Source organism: Ictalurus punctatus, chromosome 7 (assembly GCF_001660625.3).
Source record: "Ictalurus punctatus breed USDA103 chromosome 7, Coco_2.0, whole genome shotgun sequence".
Lineage (NCBI taxonomy): Eukaryota > Metazoa > Chordata > Actinopteri > Siluriformes > Ictaluridae > Ictalurus > Ictalurus punctatus.
The window spans coordinates 7749957-7763473 of record NC_030422.2 but is presented as its reverse complement, the minus strand read 5'-3'; the positions used below and the strand labels follow the sequence as shown (position 1 = coordinate 7763473).

Genomic DNA, 13517 nt, shown 5'->3' with positions numbered 1-13517 from the left:
CCATAGGGGTGAAAGCCCTTTCATCTGGACAAGCAGGGAGCTGGAAATGATCCACCAGGATTTTATCAAGGTGGTGCAGCAGTGCCACAAGACTCTCACTCCAGTTAAGATTACAGTGCACATCCACAGTTCCTCAGGATCTTTAGCAGCTCATTTATGGTTAGTTGCTTGCAGATCATGAAATTAACCTGACGTGTTTCTTTTATTTGAGGGTATGAATCTTTGTGTGTATTCGAGTGCAGAGAAAAGAAAGTGTGTGTGTGTGTGTGTGTGTGTGTCAGGAGATCAGGAGAGACAATCTCTTTACGCAAGCGCACGGTTACATGGATTAACACACTCTAAAATGTGCATTTCCTATTGCTTTCGAGATGTTTGGCCTCTCGCGCTAACCGAAAGCTTCGAAACTTTCTTAATGATCTGCAGATGTGTGACCCATGCCTGAGCGCTCCACTGGGGTTTGTTAATGTAACCATCTCCCCAAATCTCCTCACCCTCCGCGCACTTGGCAGGTTCCGGAGTCACGTGGGCTTTCCCGTATGGCGTAGGTGCGGTGCGGGGAAATTGCGTAGTGTTGCCAGTGGCACGGTTTTTCCCCTCAAAATATTTTACTCTCGTTGTGCTGCTGAGGGATTTTTTAAAAATAAGGTTAATAGATATACACAAGTCACACAGTTAAAAGCAAAAAGTTAACAATAAAAAAAGGATTTATTCATGGTTATTATAAATGGGACTGCGGCTTAATGCTTTATTAAAGTCGAGCGCACTTTGCTGTAAGATGGTAAATTACTCAAATGCTATATTTCTCTTACAAGTATACAGTATATGGAAAAAGGTACGTGCAAACCTGATCCTTACACTCATATGTGGTTCTTCCCCAAACTGCTGCCACAATGTTGGAAGCACATAATTATTTAGAATGTCTTTGTACGCTGTTGCGTACAACTAAGAGCTACAAATATGTCCCAGCATGACAATGCCCCCGTGCACAAAGAGAGCGCCATGAAGACCTGGTTTTCCAGAGTCGGAGTGGAAGAACGGAGGTGGCCTGCGCAGAGCCCTGACCTCAACCCCCACTGAACACCTTTGGGATGAATTTGAAAGGTAGCTGCACACATTCTTGCCCAACATTAATGCCGAGCCACTTGTGCTCCTGTCGTGGAATAGAGAAAAACCCTTACAGGCATGTTCAGGGCTGTCGGTGAAAGATTGTTTTAATTTAGTAATGAATGACACATTATACGTTTTATCCTTTCGTCGTTACATTTAATGTTGTAGAATGTCTGTGAGACAAGTTATTTCCTGTTATCACTTATGTTCAAGCAGTCATTTTCTCACCAGCCCCGCTCTTTTTCCTCTCTCTTGAAGTTAATAGGACATAAATGCTTGTTCTGTTATAAAGAAACAAACAAAGTGGGAAGTCGTTTGTTTTGAAGACTTTGCCGTGATGGAAAACTTACAAAAAAAAAACCACACGAGACCCCTTCCATTATTACAGATAGCTTCACCATATCAATGAATATATGTTTTTCTTTGTGAATCAATTTATTATCATCCATAGATTATGCGTAGCATCCACTATACACATCTCTGTAAATGAGCTGTTGCTATTAGCTGTGTCAGGAATTAAAGCTAAAATGATTGCTAATCAAAACCTTCTCAGGATGATTCAGAGAATTCATTACGTGGCATAATATTAACCATAGGGCGCACGGTGGATTAGTGGTTTGCATGTTCGCCCCACACCTCCAGGGTCTGGGGTTCAATTCCCACCGTGGCCCTGTGTGTGTGGAGTTTGCATGTTCTCCTCGTGCTGCGGGGGTTTCCTCCGGGTACTCCGGTTTCCTCCACCAGTACAAAGATATGCATGGTAGGCTGATCGGCATGTCAAAGTGTCCGTAAAAGTGTCAAACCGTCAAAGTGTCCGTAAAAGTGTCCATGACACAAAGTGTCCGTAGTGTATGAATGGGTGTGTGAGTGTGTATGTGATTGTGCCCTGTGATGGATTGGCACCCTGTCCAGGGTGTACCCCGCTTCTGCCCGATGCTCCCTGGGATAGGCTCCAGGTTCCCCGTGACCCTGAAAAGGATAAGTGGTATAGAAGATGGATGGAATATTAACCATTTCAAGCATCAAATGCTTCAGTAACACTTTGCATGTATACTGTACCTAATGAAGAACTTTTCACTCGAGGTACTCTTGGCCCCATTCTCACTATTCAGGCCATTCAGGATTTCGAAGAGTTGTTTTTGTGATTGTCGCAACCAAAATCACTTGATTTTGCTGTGAATTAAAAAAAATAAATAAAAATTTTGCGATGCAACTTGAGTTTTTTTTTTTTTTTGCTTTTTTTGTTTATTTGTTTTTTTTTTTTGCAGAAAACTACTCGAACCAGACCTTTTCACTGTTCTGACGTTTGACGTGTGTGAATCGAAGAGAGCTTTGGTTAAATGCGCCTTGTGAGGACGTCACATGACGCATCCTGGCCCAAATCTGCTGAAAATCTGTGGTAATTTTTAAAAATGGCAAGCTCCTCTGAATTTTGCAGAATTTCTGTGATTTTATTCATTTCCATTTCCGGAGAATCCCAGAGGGGCTGACTATTAGCTCTGTACTACTCTTTCTCAAAGCTATACTATATAATAATTCGAGATCACTTTAGGACTTGAACCTATTTAGGATGAATGCGTGGTTTTACTACACAATACTGTGTATTTATTTGGTTTTACTGACCATTGAGGCGGGTTGTGGGGTGGTTTGTTGTTAGTGGTGCTATTTAACGTTATTTCTGCATACCTGGCAACCCTGTTGCGCAGTACCCCGGCGAGGCGAGCTCTGGACCTGAGATGTGATAGAGGCGTTTTTTTTTTCTATCTGAAATATTAGAAATGCTCAGAGTTGAGCACGAAAGTTCTGGAAATTCCCACAGTATAGCCAGTCTGGTCCAACTGGTTGTAGTTCAGTTCGCAGATTAAAAATTCTCGTTGGTGCTTCGACTCGAATGACTGAAGAGTCGTTTAAAAGAGTCGTTTAAAAGAGTCGTTCAAAACATTTCTTCTTCTTTTTAAGCCTCGGGACGAGTAGCAGAGGACTTCACACACTCTGTGTCAACAGTGTAACACCAGGAGAACTGTGAGAAGTGAAAACCGATGGAATATTGTTTCTGTTGTTTCTTCCACTGAGGGGATTTTACGCTCGGTCTAAGAGGATTATTATTATTATTATTATTATTATTATTATTATTATTATTGTTATTATTATTAATAATACAGACGGAATCTGCTGAATTGTGTGTGGTGTGGAGCGCGATGATGAAAGGTGAGCTACAAGTCACATTATTTCACACACAGGATTATATTTCTTAGTTGTTTGCGTGTGTTTGCGTGTGTGTGTGTGTGTGTGCGCGTGTGCGCGCGCGCGCCTGTAGAACATCTGGTTGAAATTGACAGCTCATTGTGTGATGTTTTGTGATTTAGCCGCAGTAGGAGATTCACCAGTAGCACTGAGAGACAGAATCTATGTTACTGTGTAATGACTATTGTGACAGAGTGAATGTGAATAATATATGGATTGTATTGTTTATCACTTCTCCTTCTCTCTCCCTCTCTCTCTCCCTCTCTCTCTCCCTCTCACACACACTCTCTCTCTCTCCGTCTCTCACTCCCTCTCTCTCTCTCTCTCTCTCTCTCTCTCACACACATTCTCTCTCTCCCTCTCCCTCTCTATCTCCCGCTCTCTCCCTGTCCCACTCTCTCTCTCTCTCTCTCTCTCTCTCTCTCTCTCTCTCTCTCTCTCTCTCTCTCTCACACACACATTCTCTCTCTCCCTCTCCCTCTCTATCTCCCGCTCTCTCCCTGTCCCACTCTCTCTCTCTCTCTCTCTCTCTCTCTCTCTCTCTCTCTCTCTCTCTCTCTCACACACACACACACACACTCTCTCTCTCTCTCCCTCTCTGTCTCTCACTCCCTCTCCCTCTCTCTCTCACACTCACTCTCTCCCTCTCACTGTCTCTCCTTCTCTCTCTCTCCCTCTCACACACACTCTCTCTCTCCCTGTCTCTCACTCCCTCTCACTCTCTCTCTCCCTCTCACACACACACTCTCTCTCTCCGTGTCTCACTCCCTCTCACTCTCTCTCCCTCTCACACACACACTCTCTCTCTCTCCGTCTCTCACTCCCTCTCTCTCTCTCTCTCTCTCTCTCTCACACACATTCTCTCTCTCCCTCTCCCTCTCTATCTCCCGCTCTCTCCCTGTCCCACTCTCTCTCTCTCTCTCTCTCTCTCTCTCTCACACACACACACACACACTCTCTCTCTCTCCCTCTCTGTCTCTCACTCCCTCTCTCTCTCACACTCACTCTCTCCCTCTCACTGTCTCTCCTTCTCTCTCTTCCTCTCTCACACACTCTTTCCCTTTCTCACTCCCTCTCACTCTCTCACACTCCCTCTCTCCCTCTCACTCTCTCTCCTCTCTCTTCCTCTCTCACGCACACTCCTTCTCTCTCTCTCTCTCTCTCTCTCTCTCTCTCTCTCACGCACACTCTTTCCCTCTCTCTGTCATGCACACTCTCTCCCTCTCTCATGCACACTCTCTCTCTCTCAGACGAGTTTGCTGAAGAAGAGGACGTCCAGTCATTTGGATACAAGAGGTTTGGTAAGAGCTCATTCTTTATGAATACAACCCTTTAAATCCATTTACATACCGTTACAACTAGAGCTACTTCAAAACACTGTAAAGCTCTTTCAGAAATATCTCAATTAAATATATTGAAAACACACAGAGAGGCATTGGTGATCACTATTTGCACATGTGTTTGATACTTAGCCATGCTGCTACATCTTGTAAATACAAACATCCCATAACAATAGGTCCTCTGCCGACAGTCCATCTGTTTAATAATGCAACTGTGTACGATTTGCTTGCTCACATTCACCATTTTTGTACATGACTTCATTGGACTAGCACTAGGGTTGTCACGATACCATAAACATATCTTACGATACTATACCAGCTGAAGTATCACGATATCAAGCAGTATCACGACGCCATACAATATTGTGTTAATTCATAATTCTACAAAATGAACCAAACTTACAGAAATACATACCGTAGATATACATGAAAACAGACAGATTGAATTTTCCTCTGAACACTTTATTAACGAGAATGAATAACCGGCTATTGGAAAAACTCCAAAACAGTCATACAAGCAGCTAATTCAATGTGCCACATGTTTCATCTATCCTTCCGTAGAGCAGTGAAATCATACAAACGGAAATTGACCTCAGAGTACGAAGAGTTAACACGACATTAGGAATAAATAAATAACTGAATTTGGAAACAAACTCCAAAACAAATCATAAAATTTGGAACGTTGGCTCGCTTACTATCAAACATGGCAAACTGTATTATTAGCGTAGCGTTAGCGTAGCGTTAGCGTAGCGTCAGCTCGCTTACTAGCAAACAGGAAATCTTTAAAGATTAAGGTGAAGAATTTAGGTTTAATGCCGTATCACTAACCTTTGAGTATTCTGTAAAAGCAGTGGGATGTGCAGTTTGAGTGTAGTATAGTATTAACTTCCGCGCGTACATTACTTACGTTACTACCGTATTGACGATGCTACCGCTTAAAAAATACAGTGGCATCAGCTGGATTGTGAAGCTTTAGTATCGTGATACTACCGTAGTACCATGCAACCCTACAATCCAGTAATGGCTTTTAGACAGTGATGTTTTTCAGAGACGTAGAAATCGAATGGGAAAATATTTCCATTCAGGAAAACCTGTAGTTGTCAGAGTTTCAAATAGTAAAACATGTCAGACTTTCAGCGTATGAAGTGTTTTCCCAGGCTGCCACACCTCTAATGAAAAAATTATATTAAACATGAACCAAAACAGCGTGAATGCACACAGTGGAGGGCTGAAACACCATTCTGGAAGCATGAAGTGTACCCAGGAAAAGAGCCAGCAATTAGGTGGCCTGAGTGTTCTATCGTTTGTGTTTGTGCCGGAAGGTCTATTTTCTCTTCTGTGCAGAGATTATGTTTTAAGGTGACTTATAAAGGTCATGCATCTGATTGCAGGTTTTCAGGAGGGAACTCAGTGCACTAAGTGTAAGAGTGAGTGGGCGTTGAAGGCTGCTATAGGCCTGCTCTACGTTCTCTGCATCTTCCTCATCATTGCTGTAGCTGTACTCGGTTACAAAGGTAACAGGCATACACATGATCATTCCTTGCTTTCTTTTTCATCTTTTGGATTACATTTACAGAGTGACGGAAGCCGGGTGCACACTGTGGGATGTTTAGTAGTCGTTTGTGACCGTTGCTTGTCGGACTGTACGAACACGATCCCCGCTGTAAGCCGTGTCACACTGTAGGATCTCGGTTGTCGTTAATGTCGGACTGTACGGCAGTCGAGACGTGAAATACGGACGCAGGTAAGGAGACTCGTACGGAGTACTACAGGACCGCGCCTCAAATCTTCTGACACGGCCAGGAAAAATTTGATCCTGCCTGGGAACACGTCAAACTAGAGATCGAAGACCACGGATTTCGGCCTAGGATTATAGGACTCTTTTAGGATTCTCGAAATTTGTCTCAGATGACCAAATCGTGGCCAGAATCGTACAGCGTGACCCCGGGTTTAGCTCATCTCATAGTCCTTGGCTCATCTCAGTTGATTTGTTTAATGTATTTTGTTTGGAAGGCTGTTCCACTTTTATTGGCATGTTTATATTAGTACAAGTTCCAATTGTTTGTGTGTGAATGAGGTCATGTGCAGAGTTTGTGTGGGGTCTTATTCCAGCCAAGAATAAGGACTCAGTGCTGTTTGATTGCCATGGAAACTGGGTTGGTTTGTTTTTTTGTAGTGGTTGTAACCACAGATTTGTGTGTGTTTTGTGTGTGTGTGTGTGTGTGTGTGTGTGTGTGTGTCTACAACCATAATACTTGAACACCCTCACTTAAGTGTATCTGTAAACCTTTTTTTTGTCTGTTCTCCTAGTTTCCAGATGGTCCCATATTCTTTAACAACAGTTTGGCTAGTGACTGTTATTTTGTGTGTGTGTGTGTGTGTGTGTGTGTGTGACAGAGAGAGAAAGACCAGAGAGAGAGAGAGAGAGAGAGAGAGAGAGAGAGAGAGAGAGAGAGAGACTGACTACTAATAGTTGGCGCAAAGATCAAAGCCATTAGGACTTGGCCCTTTCTCCGTGCTATGTAGTGTTTAAGCCAGGCAAAACACTATTTGAATCTTTTTTTTTTAGTGCAATCTGTATGATGTGTATGTTTCTGCTTTGTGGTGTTTGGAAATTTTTATTGTATGTGGATACATATCTGTATTACATAGTATTTCAAAATTTTATTAAGATTTGTAACATCAAATGATCAAGTGCTACATCGAAATACTGATGTAGACCTAGATATTTATTTGCATAAACAGTCCTTTTTTTTATTTTTTTTTTTAGCCGTGATCAATATTGGCTTATACCGTAAGTCTCAAACTGATGAAAAACAAGTAACCAAAGTACTGTGCATCATAATACAATGGAACTGAGTTTACAGCGACGATTGTGAAACCATAAAGTCCAACCTCCTGATCATCGTATAAATGTTTCCAATCATCCAGACGATTAATCGGTTGAATTTCACTGAACGTTTCTTCTAGTGGTTCAGAAAGTGGATGGCGTTTCTAAGGGAATGCACAATTATGAGGGCAAAATCAGTGCTATGGAGACAGATGTACGAAAGATAAGTAAGTTCCAAAGTAATAAAAATTGCATACAGAATTTTAAATTCTCTAGAGGCTACGTAATCCTTTAGCCAAATTTCTCTCTTGTCTAATGCTTCCCATCATTTTATCCCTTATGCCCTTTCTTAGATAACGAGTCTGGTTTGAAGTTGAAGAACACTTCCAGCGAGCTGCAGGTGTTTCGTTCTGCGCTGTCGGAATTGCGTCAAAAGCTAGCTGCCTGCTCAGACTCCGTCAACAGCAACGCTGCTGTCCTGCAGCAGCTCCAAGCCTCATCACAAGATGTGCTTTCGCTGCAGGGATATTTGCATTCACAGCTAAATGCCCATGCCAGCGCTCTGCATTCTGCTAATGCTACACTCTTTTCTGTAGCTGCAAACACACCTGTGTTGCAGCAGGACACTGCACGGCTTCAACACAACTTGCAGACGCACATCAACGCACAGCGCATGCTACAGCTTTCCATCGACCGTCTCAACTTCACTCAAACGCAGCAGGACACTATCACAGCAGCGCTGCAGCACACGACGGAAGCAGCAGATACCAATATGCAGAGCGTCTATAGTGACATGCTAACCGTGCAGAGGGAGACGCAGCGAGTGGGCGGCATTGAGGACTGGATTAGGGAAAAGATCACGAATCTGGAAAGAGTTGAATTTAATGCATCAACCTATGTTCTGTCCACTGCACAGGGACTACGGGAGGTAAACATGCAGCTAGGTAGCATCTCCAGTCAAATTGTCAACATTAGCACACACAGCGATGGTAACGCAGCAAACCTAAGAGAGCTACAGGAACAGCAGCAGGATTATGGTAGCCGAACAAGTTCTCGCTTTGATAGGATGGAGGAACAGCTGGATGCAGCAGAAGAAAATGTTGACAGGGTCACAGGGATCATGAGCTATACCACTTGGATGCTAGGGGGAGTGAACGGAGAACTCGGTGCTTTGCGGAGCTGCTCGGAGACAGTGGGACAACATTCAGATATCCTGCTGAATTTAAACAGGACTCTGACGGAGACACAGGCAGATGGGTCTGCTCTAAAGTCCCAGCAGGATGATCTTTCGGCACGGCTAGACAAAGAAGTCAGCAGTCTTTCCATGATCATGGAGGAAATGAAGCTTGTGGACAGCAAGCACTCCCAGCTCATCACCAATTTTACAGTATTGCAGGGTATGAAATTATGCAGGCCAGACACTCATACAGTATCAGAGCTTTCATTCTTTCATTCTATACCTTAAAATATATCTCACCACAAAATGTTGGGTGGACAAAAACGTGCACTTGCACTCGCTTTGAAACACGTGCAAAATAATCGTACACAGTCCTCTCCAAAAGTATTGAAATGGCCAGGCCAGTTCTTTTGGTTTTGTTATACAGTACACTGAAGACATCTGGGTTTGAGATCAAAGGTGAATTTGAGATGATGGATCAAAATTTTGGTGGCAGAACACCCAATTTTTAGGTGAGCAAAAGTATAGGAACAGATAGTCTTAAAGTAAATGAAAGTAAATGACACTTAATATTTGGTTGCATATCCCTTGCGAGCAATAACTGATTGATCGTCAAGCCGGCGACCCACTGACATCACCAAACTGTAGCATTCTTCTTTGTTGATGCTCTTCCTATCGATCATAGAAGATGAGCGTGAGGTGGGGCTCTTTTATAGGATACTCACATGGGGTCACAGTCATGAGATAAGGGCGTTATTAGTACTTGGAAAAGAATTGAGCAAAAAGGGATAGTCCACTAGCTCTGAAGGACACTACTCTGGTGGTCCTCCATTCAGTCGTTGGATCACAATTACATATACATGTTTAATCTTCTGGACAACCAGTTCAATACTTCTTCTATGGTTGTTTTAGGCCCCCCTGGTCCAAGGGGTCCCCGTGGTGAAAAGGGCCTACCTGGTGCAGTTGGTCCTGCTGGTCAGAAGGGGGAGAGAGGTGATAAAGGAGAGGCAGGTGTTCTAGGTGCTCATGGAGAAAAAGGAAGCGCTGGCCCTCCTGGATTTTCAGGTATCTCAGGTATGCAAGGGCCCCGTGGTAGCCCAGGACAAAAGGGCTCACGAGGGTCAGGAGGCCGTGCAGGACCCCAAGGCACAAAAGGAGATCCTGGCACACCTGGACTGCCAGGCAGAGATGGGATGCCAGGGCCCCTGGGCTCTCAAGGACCACCAGGTATTCGTGGTCCAGTTGGTCCTGTCGGGGACCCAGGACACATGGGACCACCAGGGCCTATGGGAATCCCAGGACCACCAGGATTGCCAGGCAGAGCTACACCAATTCCAACGATACTTGCTCCACTAGAAGGTACTTCATCACTAGTTGCTACGGGATCTCTGCCAGGTGAGACACATCACGCATTTGTGGTTCCATGACAAATCACTTGAAGAAAAGAGATTTTGACATTCATTGCACATAATTTAGTTATTTTTAACTGCTCAGTCTCATGCCATTAGTTCAATCTCACTCCATTGAGACTGTACAAATCTAGATAATGCCTGCTTTGTTGAATTTCAATGCTGTTGGTTTTGATGGGATCTATGGTAGTCAGTGGTTTTCTCCCTATTATATCCCAACTACACTATATGGCCAAAAATATATAGACTCCTGACCATCACACCCACATGTGCCCATTCCAAAACCACGGGCACTGACATGGAGTTGGTCCACCCCTTTGCTATTATAACAGACTCCATTTTCTGGGACGACTTTCCAATAAATTTGAAACATGACTGTGGTGATCTGTGCTTATTCAGCCATAACATAATTGTTGAGGTTTGGCACTTACAGGTTGGACCCTCCACTAATATTGGCACCCTTGCTAAACGTGAACAAAGAAGGCTGTGAAAAATGGTTGAACCTTTTGATCTTTTGTTAAAAACATTCACAAAAATAAAAATCCATGAGAGTAGAGTATTTTGTGATTTATTTTAAACAAAAGATCAAAAGGTTAAACAATAAAGACAATTTTTCACAGCCTTCTTTGCTCATATTTACCAAGGGTGCCAATATTACTGGAGGGCACTGCATGTCAAGTGGGAAGGCCTGGTGTGTAGTCGATGTTCCAATTCATTCCAAAGGTGTTCAGTGGGCTTAAGGTCAGGGTGCAGACCACTCGGACCACTCGAGTTCTTCCACATCAACCTTCCATATCAAGCCATGTCTTATATGGACTCCACTTTGTGCACAGGGGCATCGTCAAGATGAAACAGGTTTGAGACCCTTAGTTCCAGTGAAGGGAAATTGCAATTCTATAGCATACAAACTTATTCTATACAATTGTGTGCTTCCAACATTGTGGGTAAACAGTTTGGGGAAGGGCTACATATGGGTGCAATGTTCAGGTGCCCACATACTTTTGGCCAGATAGTGTACAGCCGAGTGCAATTGGCTGGCATTCTTTTACTACATTAGCCCAAGTTCTCTATGTCCTTTTACTTTTATCAGTCCTCCTTCTACTTTTGATTGAAGGCATGAAGGCATAGTCCCTGTGGCAAAGTTTGAGTGTCACTTCCTCCTGCTTCAGTTTCTTCTTCTCCTGGATTTTGTCTCCAGTGTATCCTTACTGAGGAGCCTGGCAAAATCCACCTAGCACTACAGCCCAAGAACTGTCCCTTTGACTATCAGTCTTCATGTTGATATATGCCATGGTTTGCAATTGCACTGTCTGTGGTTGTACGAAATGTATTTGCAAAGTTGAAAACAGTCTACGATTTAATTCATGTTTGATAAATATTTAGAGGTGCCTTGTTGCAAAGGATAACCCATTTCACAATTTCCTTTGAATTCTTTATGGGAGTTAAGAAAGCTATAGAGAATGTAATTGATATTTGACTCAGTCATGGGGCTGACACAAATATTACTCTGGACCTTTAATGTACATTGATGCAAGAAAAAGAACTTTGGTCAGGATCTCAGTGGAGGTTCAGCTGAAGTCCAGATCAAAACCCACCCACCATCCTTTGTGATTTAATGGTCCTCAGCTACCACATAGTTCATGCAGTTTTCTGTGGAAGATTGATACAAGTTTATAGTTAAGAGGAATGCTTTTATGTTCTTTTGGCTAGCTGAATTGAGCATTTCCTGTCATAAAAATATTTTCCCCGATTGAGCAGTTACTTAATTTCCGGTTACAGTTAGGTCACTCTAAACGCTTTCTAAGAGTTTACAAAATAATTGAAAAATATTTCTAGAATGTTGTTTAGTTATCCCGATATCCAATCCAAATGTGTTGAAAAAGACAGAATTAGTACCTACTTTTTCATGTGATTAGGCAAGCAGACATAATTACACACATTTACTAAAATTACTAAGCATCACAATCATAGACACACATAAACACACCCACACAATCTACTACTTCCTTCCTTTCAAATGAAACATCTTAAGACACAATCAGTTTAGTTGGTACTGTCACGATGGGTGGTTTGAAAAGACACTGATGTAAATACTCTACCCACATCAGAGCTGTGTGTGTATTTGTTATATAGGAGTTGGCTGCCCTGCTGACTGGGTACGGTTCACAAACAGCTGTTACTTCTTCTCTACTGAAAAGCTTACTTTTGACAACGCTCTTCAAAAGTGCAATGGCATGTCTTCATCCATGGTCATCATCAATGATAATGAAGAACAGGTGAGAGGAGAACTCACAGTCGGTGAAATCTGAGGTGGGGAGGAAAAAAAAAACAACAACTGAGAAAACAAGAAAGCGATTTAAACGTCTACAGTTTCAGAATCATTTTGCTGGTATAGATAAATATGCAGCGTAGACACTGTATGCAGGAGCTATTAAATGGTGACGGGTACGGTATGTTACAGCATATCATGCGTTATATCCTCAGGGCTGGTTACAACTTCACATAGTCGGAAGAGACTATTTCTGGTTGGGATTGTCAGATCGACAAAAAGAAAACGTTTGGCGTTGGGTGGACGGCTCAGAGCCTACGTTTAAGTAAGTATATGTGCATGTTTGTGTACGCGTTATTTTTTGATGGGGCGTAGCCTTAGGACGTGGGCTACATTTGTGTGTGTGTAGGAAATGGGGGCTTGGCCAACCTGATAACTGGAGCCATGGACATGATGAAGGAGAGGACTGCGCAGGCCTTGTTACTGGAGGTAACTGGAACGACTTCTACTGTCATGACCAGCTCGGTTTCATCTGCGAGAGGGCGGTAAACAGTTGAACTCTGTGACAATGGAACAGTGCGGCAACAGTATATCTCGGTGAACAGATAAAATATGGTCAAATGACCTCGCAGCTTGTGTCAGAGATAGACGGCTCTCTTTGACAAGTAGACCTGATGCAGGTACAACGAATGAGGAAAGACCACGTAGTAGAAGTAGTAAGCTGCAGTGTTTGGCACAAGGTGAATTGCTTCGTCTCTACAAGACATTACATATTGGTCTCATTCCTGGACAGTCAGTTCATAACCATCAAGGAGCCATTGACATTCAGCTGTGAGCTAAACAGGTGTAAAGAAGCAAATTCATGTGCATTTCAGTACTCTATGGAATTTTCTACTATTATATGTATATAATTTTGAATAGTTTTATTACACCCCCCCCCCCCACCTTGTCCTAATCTGCCATTTCTTTATATATGCCCCCTTTTGTCTCACACACACATTTCTACATATAAATAAATAATAGAACAAAGGATGTAATTTCTATCATGTTTGTTCATTCTTCTAAAAATATATGATTAACTGCGTATTTCAACAGTTATTATCGATGTGATAAGAAAGTAATTAAACATTATACACCATCA

General features: G+C 42.8%; 1 protein-coding gene across 1 annotated transcript; it reads left to right on the top strand.

Annotated features, from left to right (window-relative positions):
- Positions 1–2816: 2816 nt before the first annotated feature.
- On the top strand, positions 2817–13517 carry LOC108268179 (collectin-12). The gene is made up of 9 exons (XM_017472988.3): positions 2817–3315; positions 4602–4652; positions 6083–6205; positions 7662–7748; positions 7875–8918; positions 9611–10093; positions 12241–12383; positions 12592–12701; positions 12786–13517. Exons 1-9 carry the CDS (start codon positions 3306–3308, stop codon positions 12931–12933), a joined length of 2199 nt encoding a protein of 732 aa, XP_017328477.1. The 5' UTR covers positions 2817–3305; the 3' UTR covers positions 12934–13517.

Bases quoted from the DNA above. Each gene is read 5' to 3' on its own strand.
- LOC108268179 (XM_017472988.3), top strand. The intron at 7,749-7,874 runs GTAAGTTCCAAA...GCCCTTTCTTAG, and splicing joins GACAGATGTACGAAAGATAA to ATAACGAGTCTGGTTTGAAG. The intron at 12,702-12,785 runs GTAAGTATATGT...GTGTGTGTGTAG, and splicing joins GGCTCAGAGCCTACGTTTAA to GAAATGGGGGCTTGGCCAAC.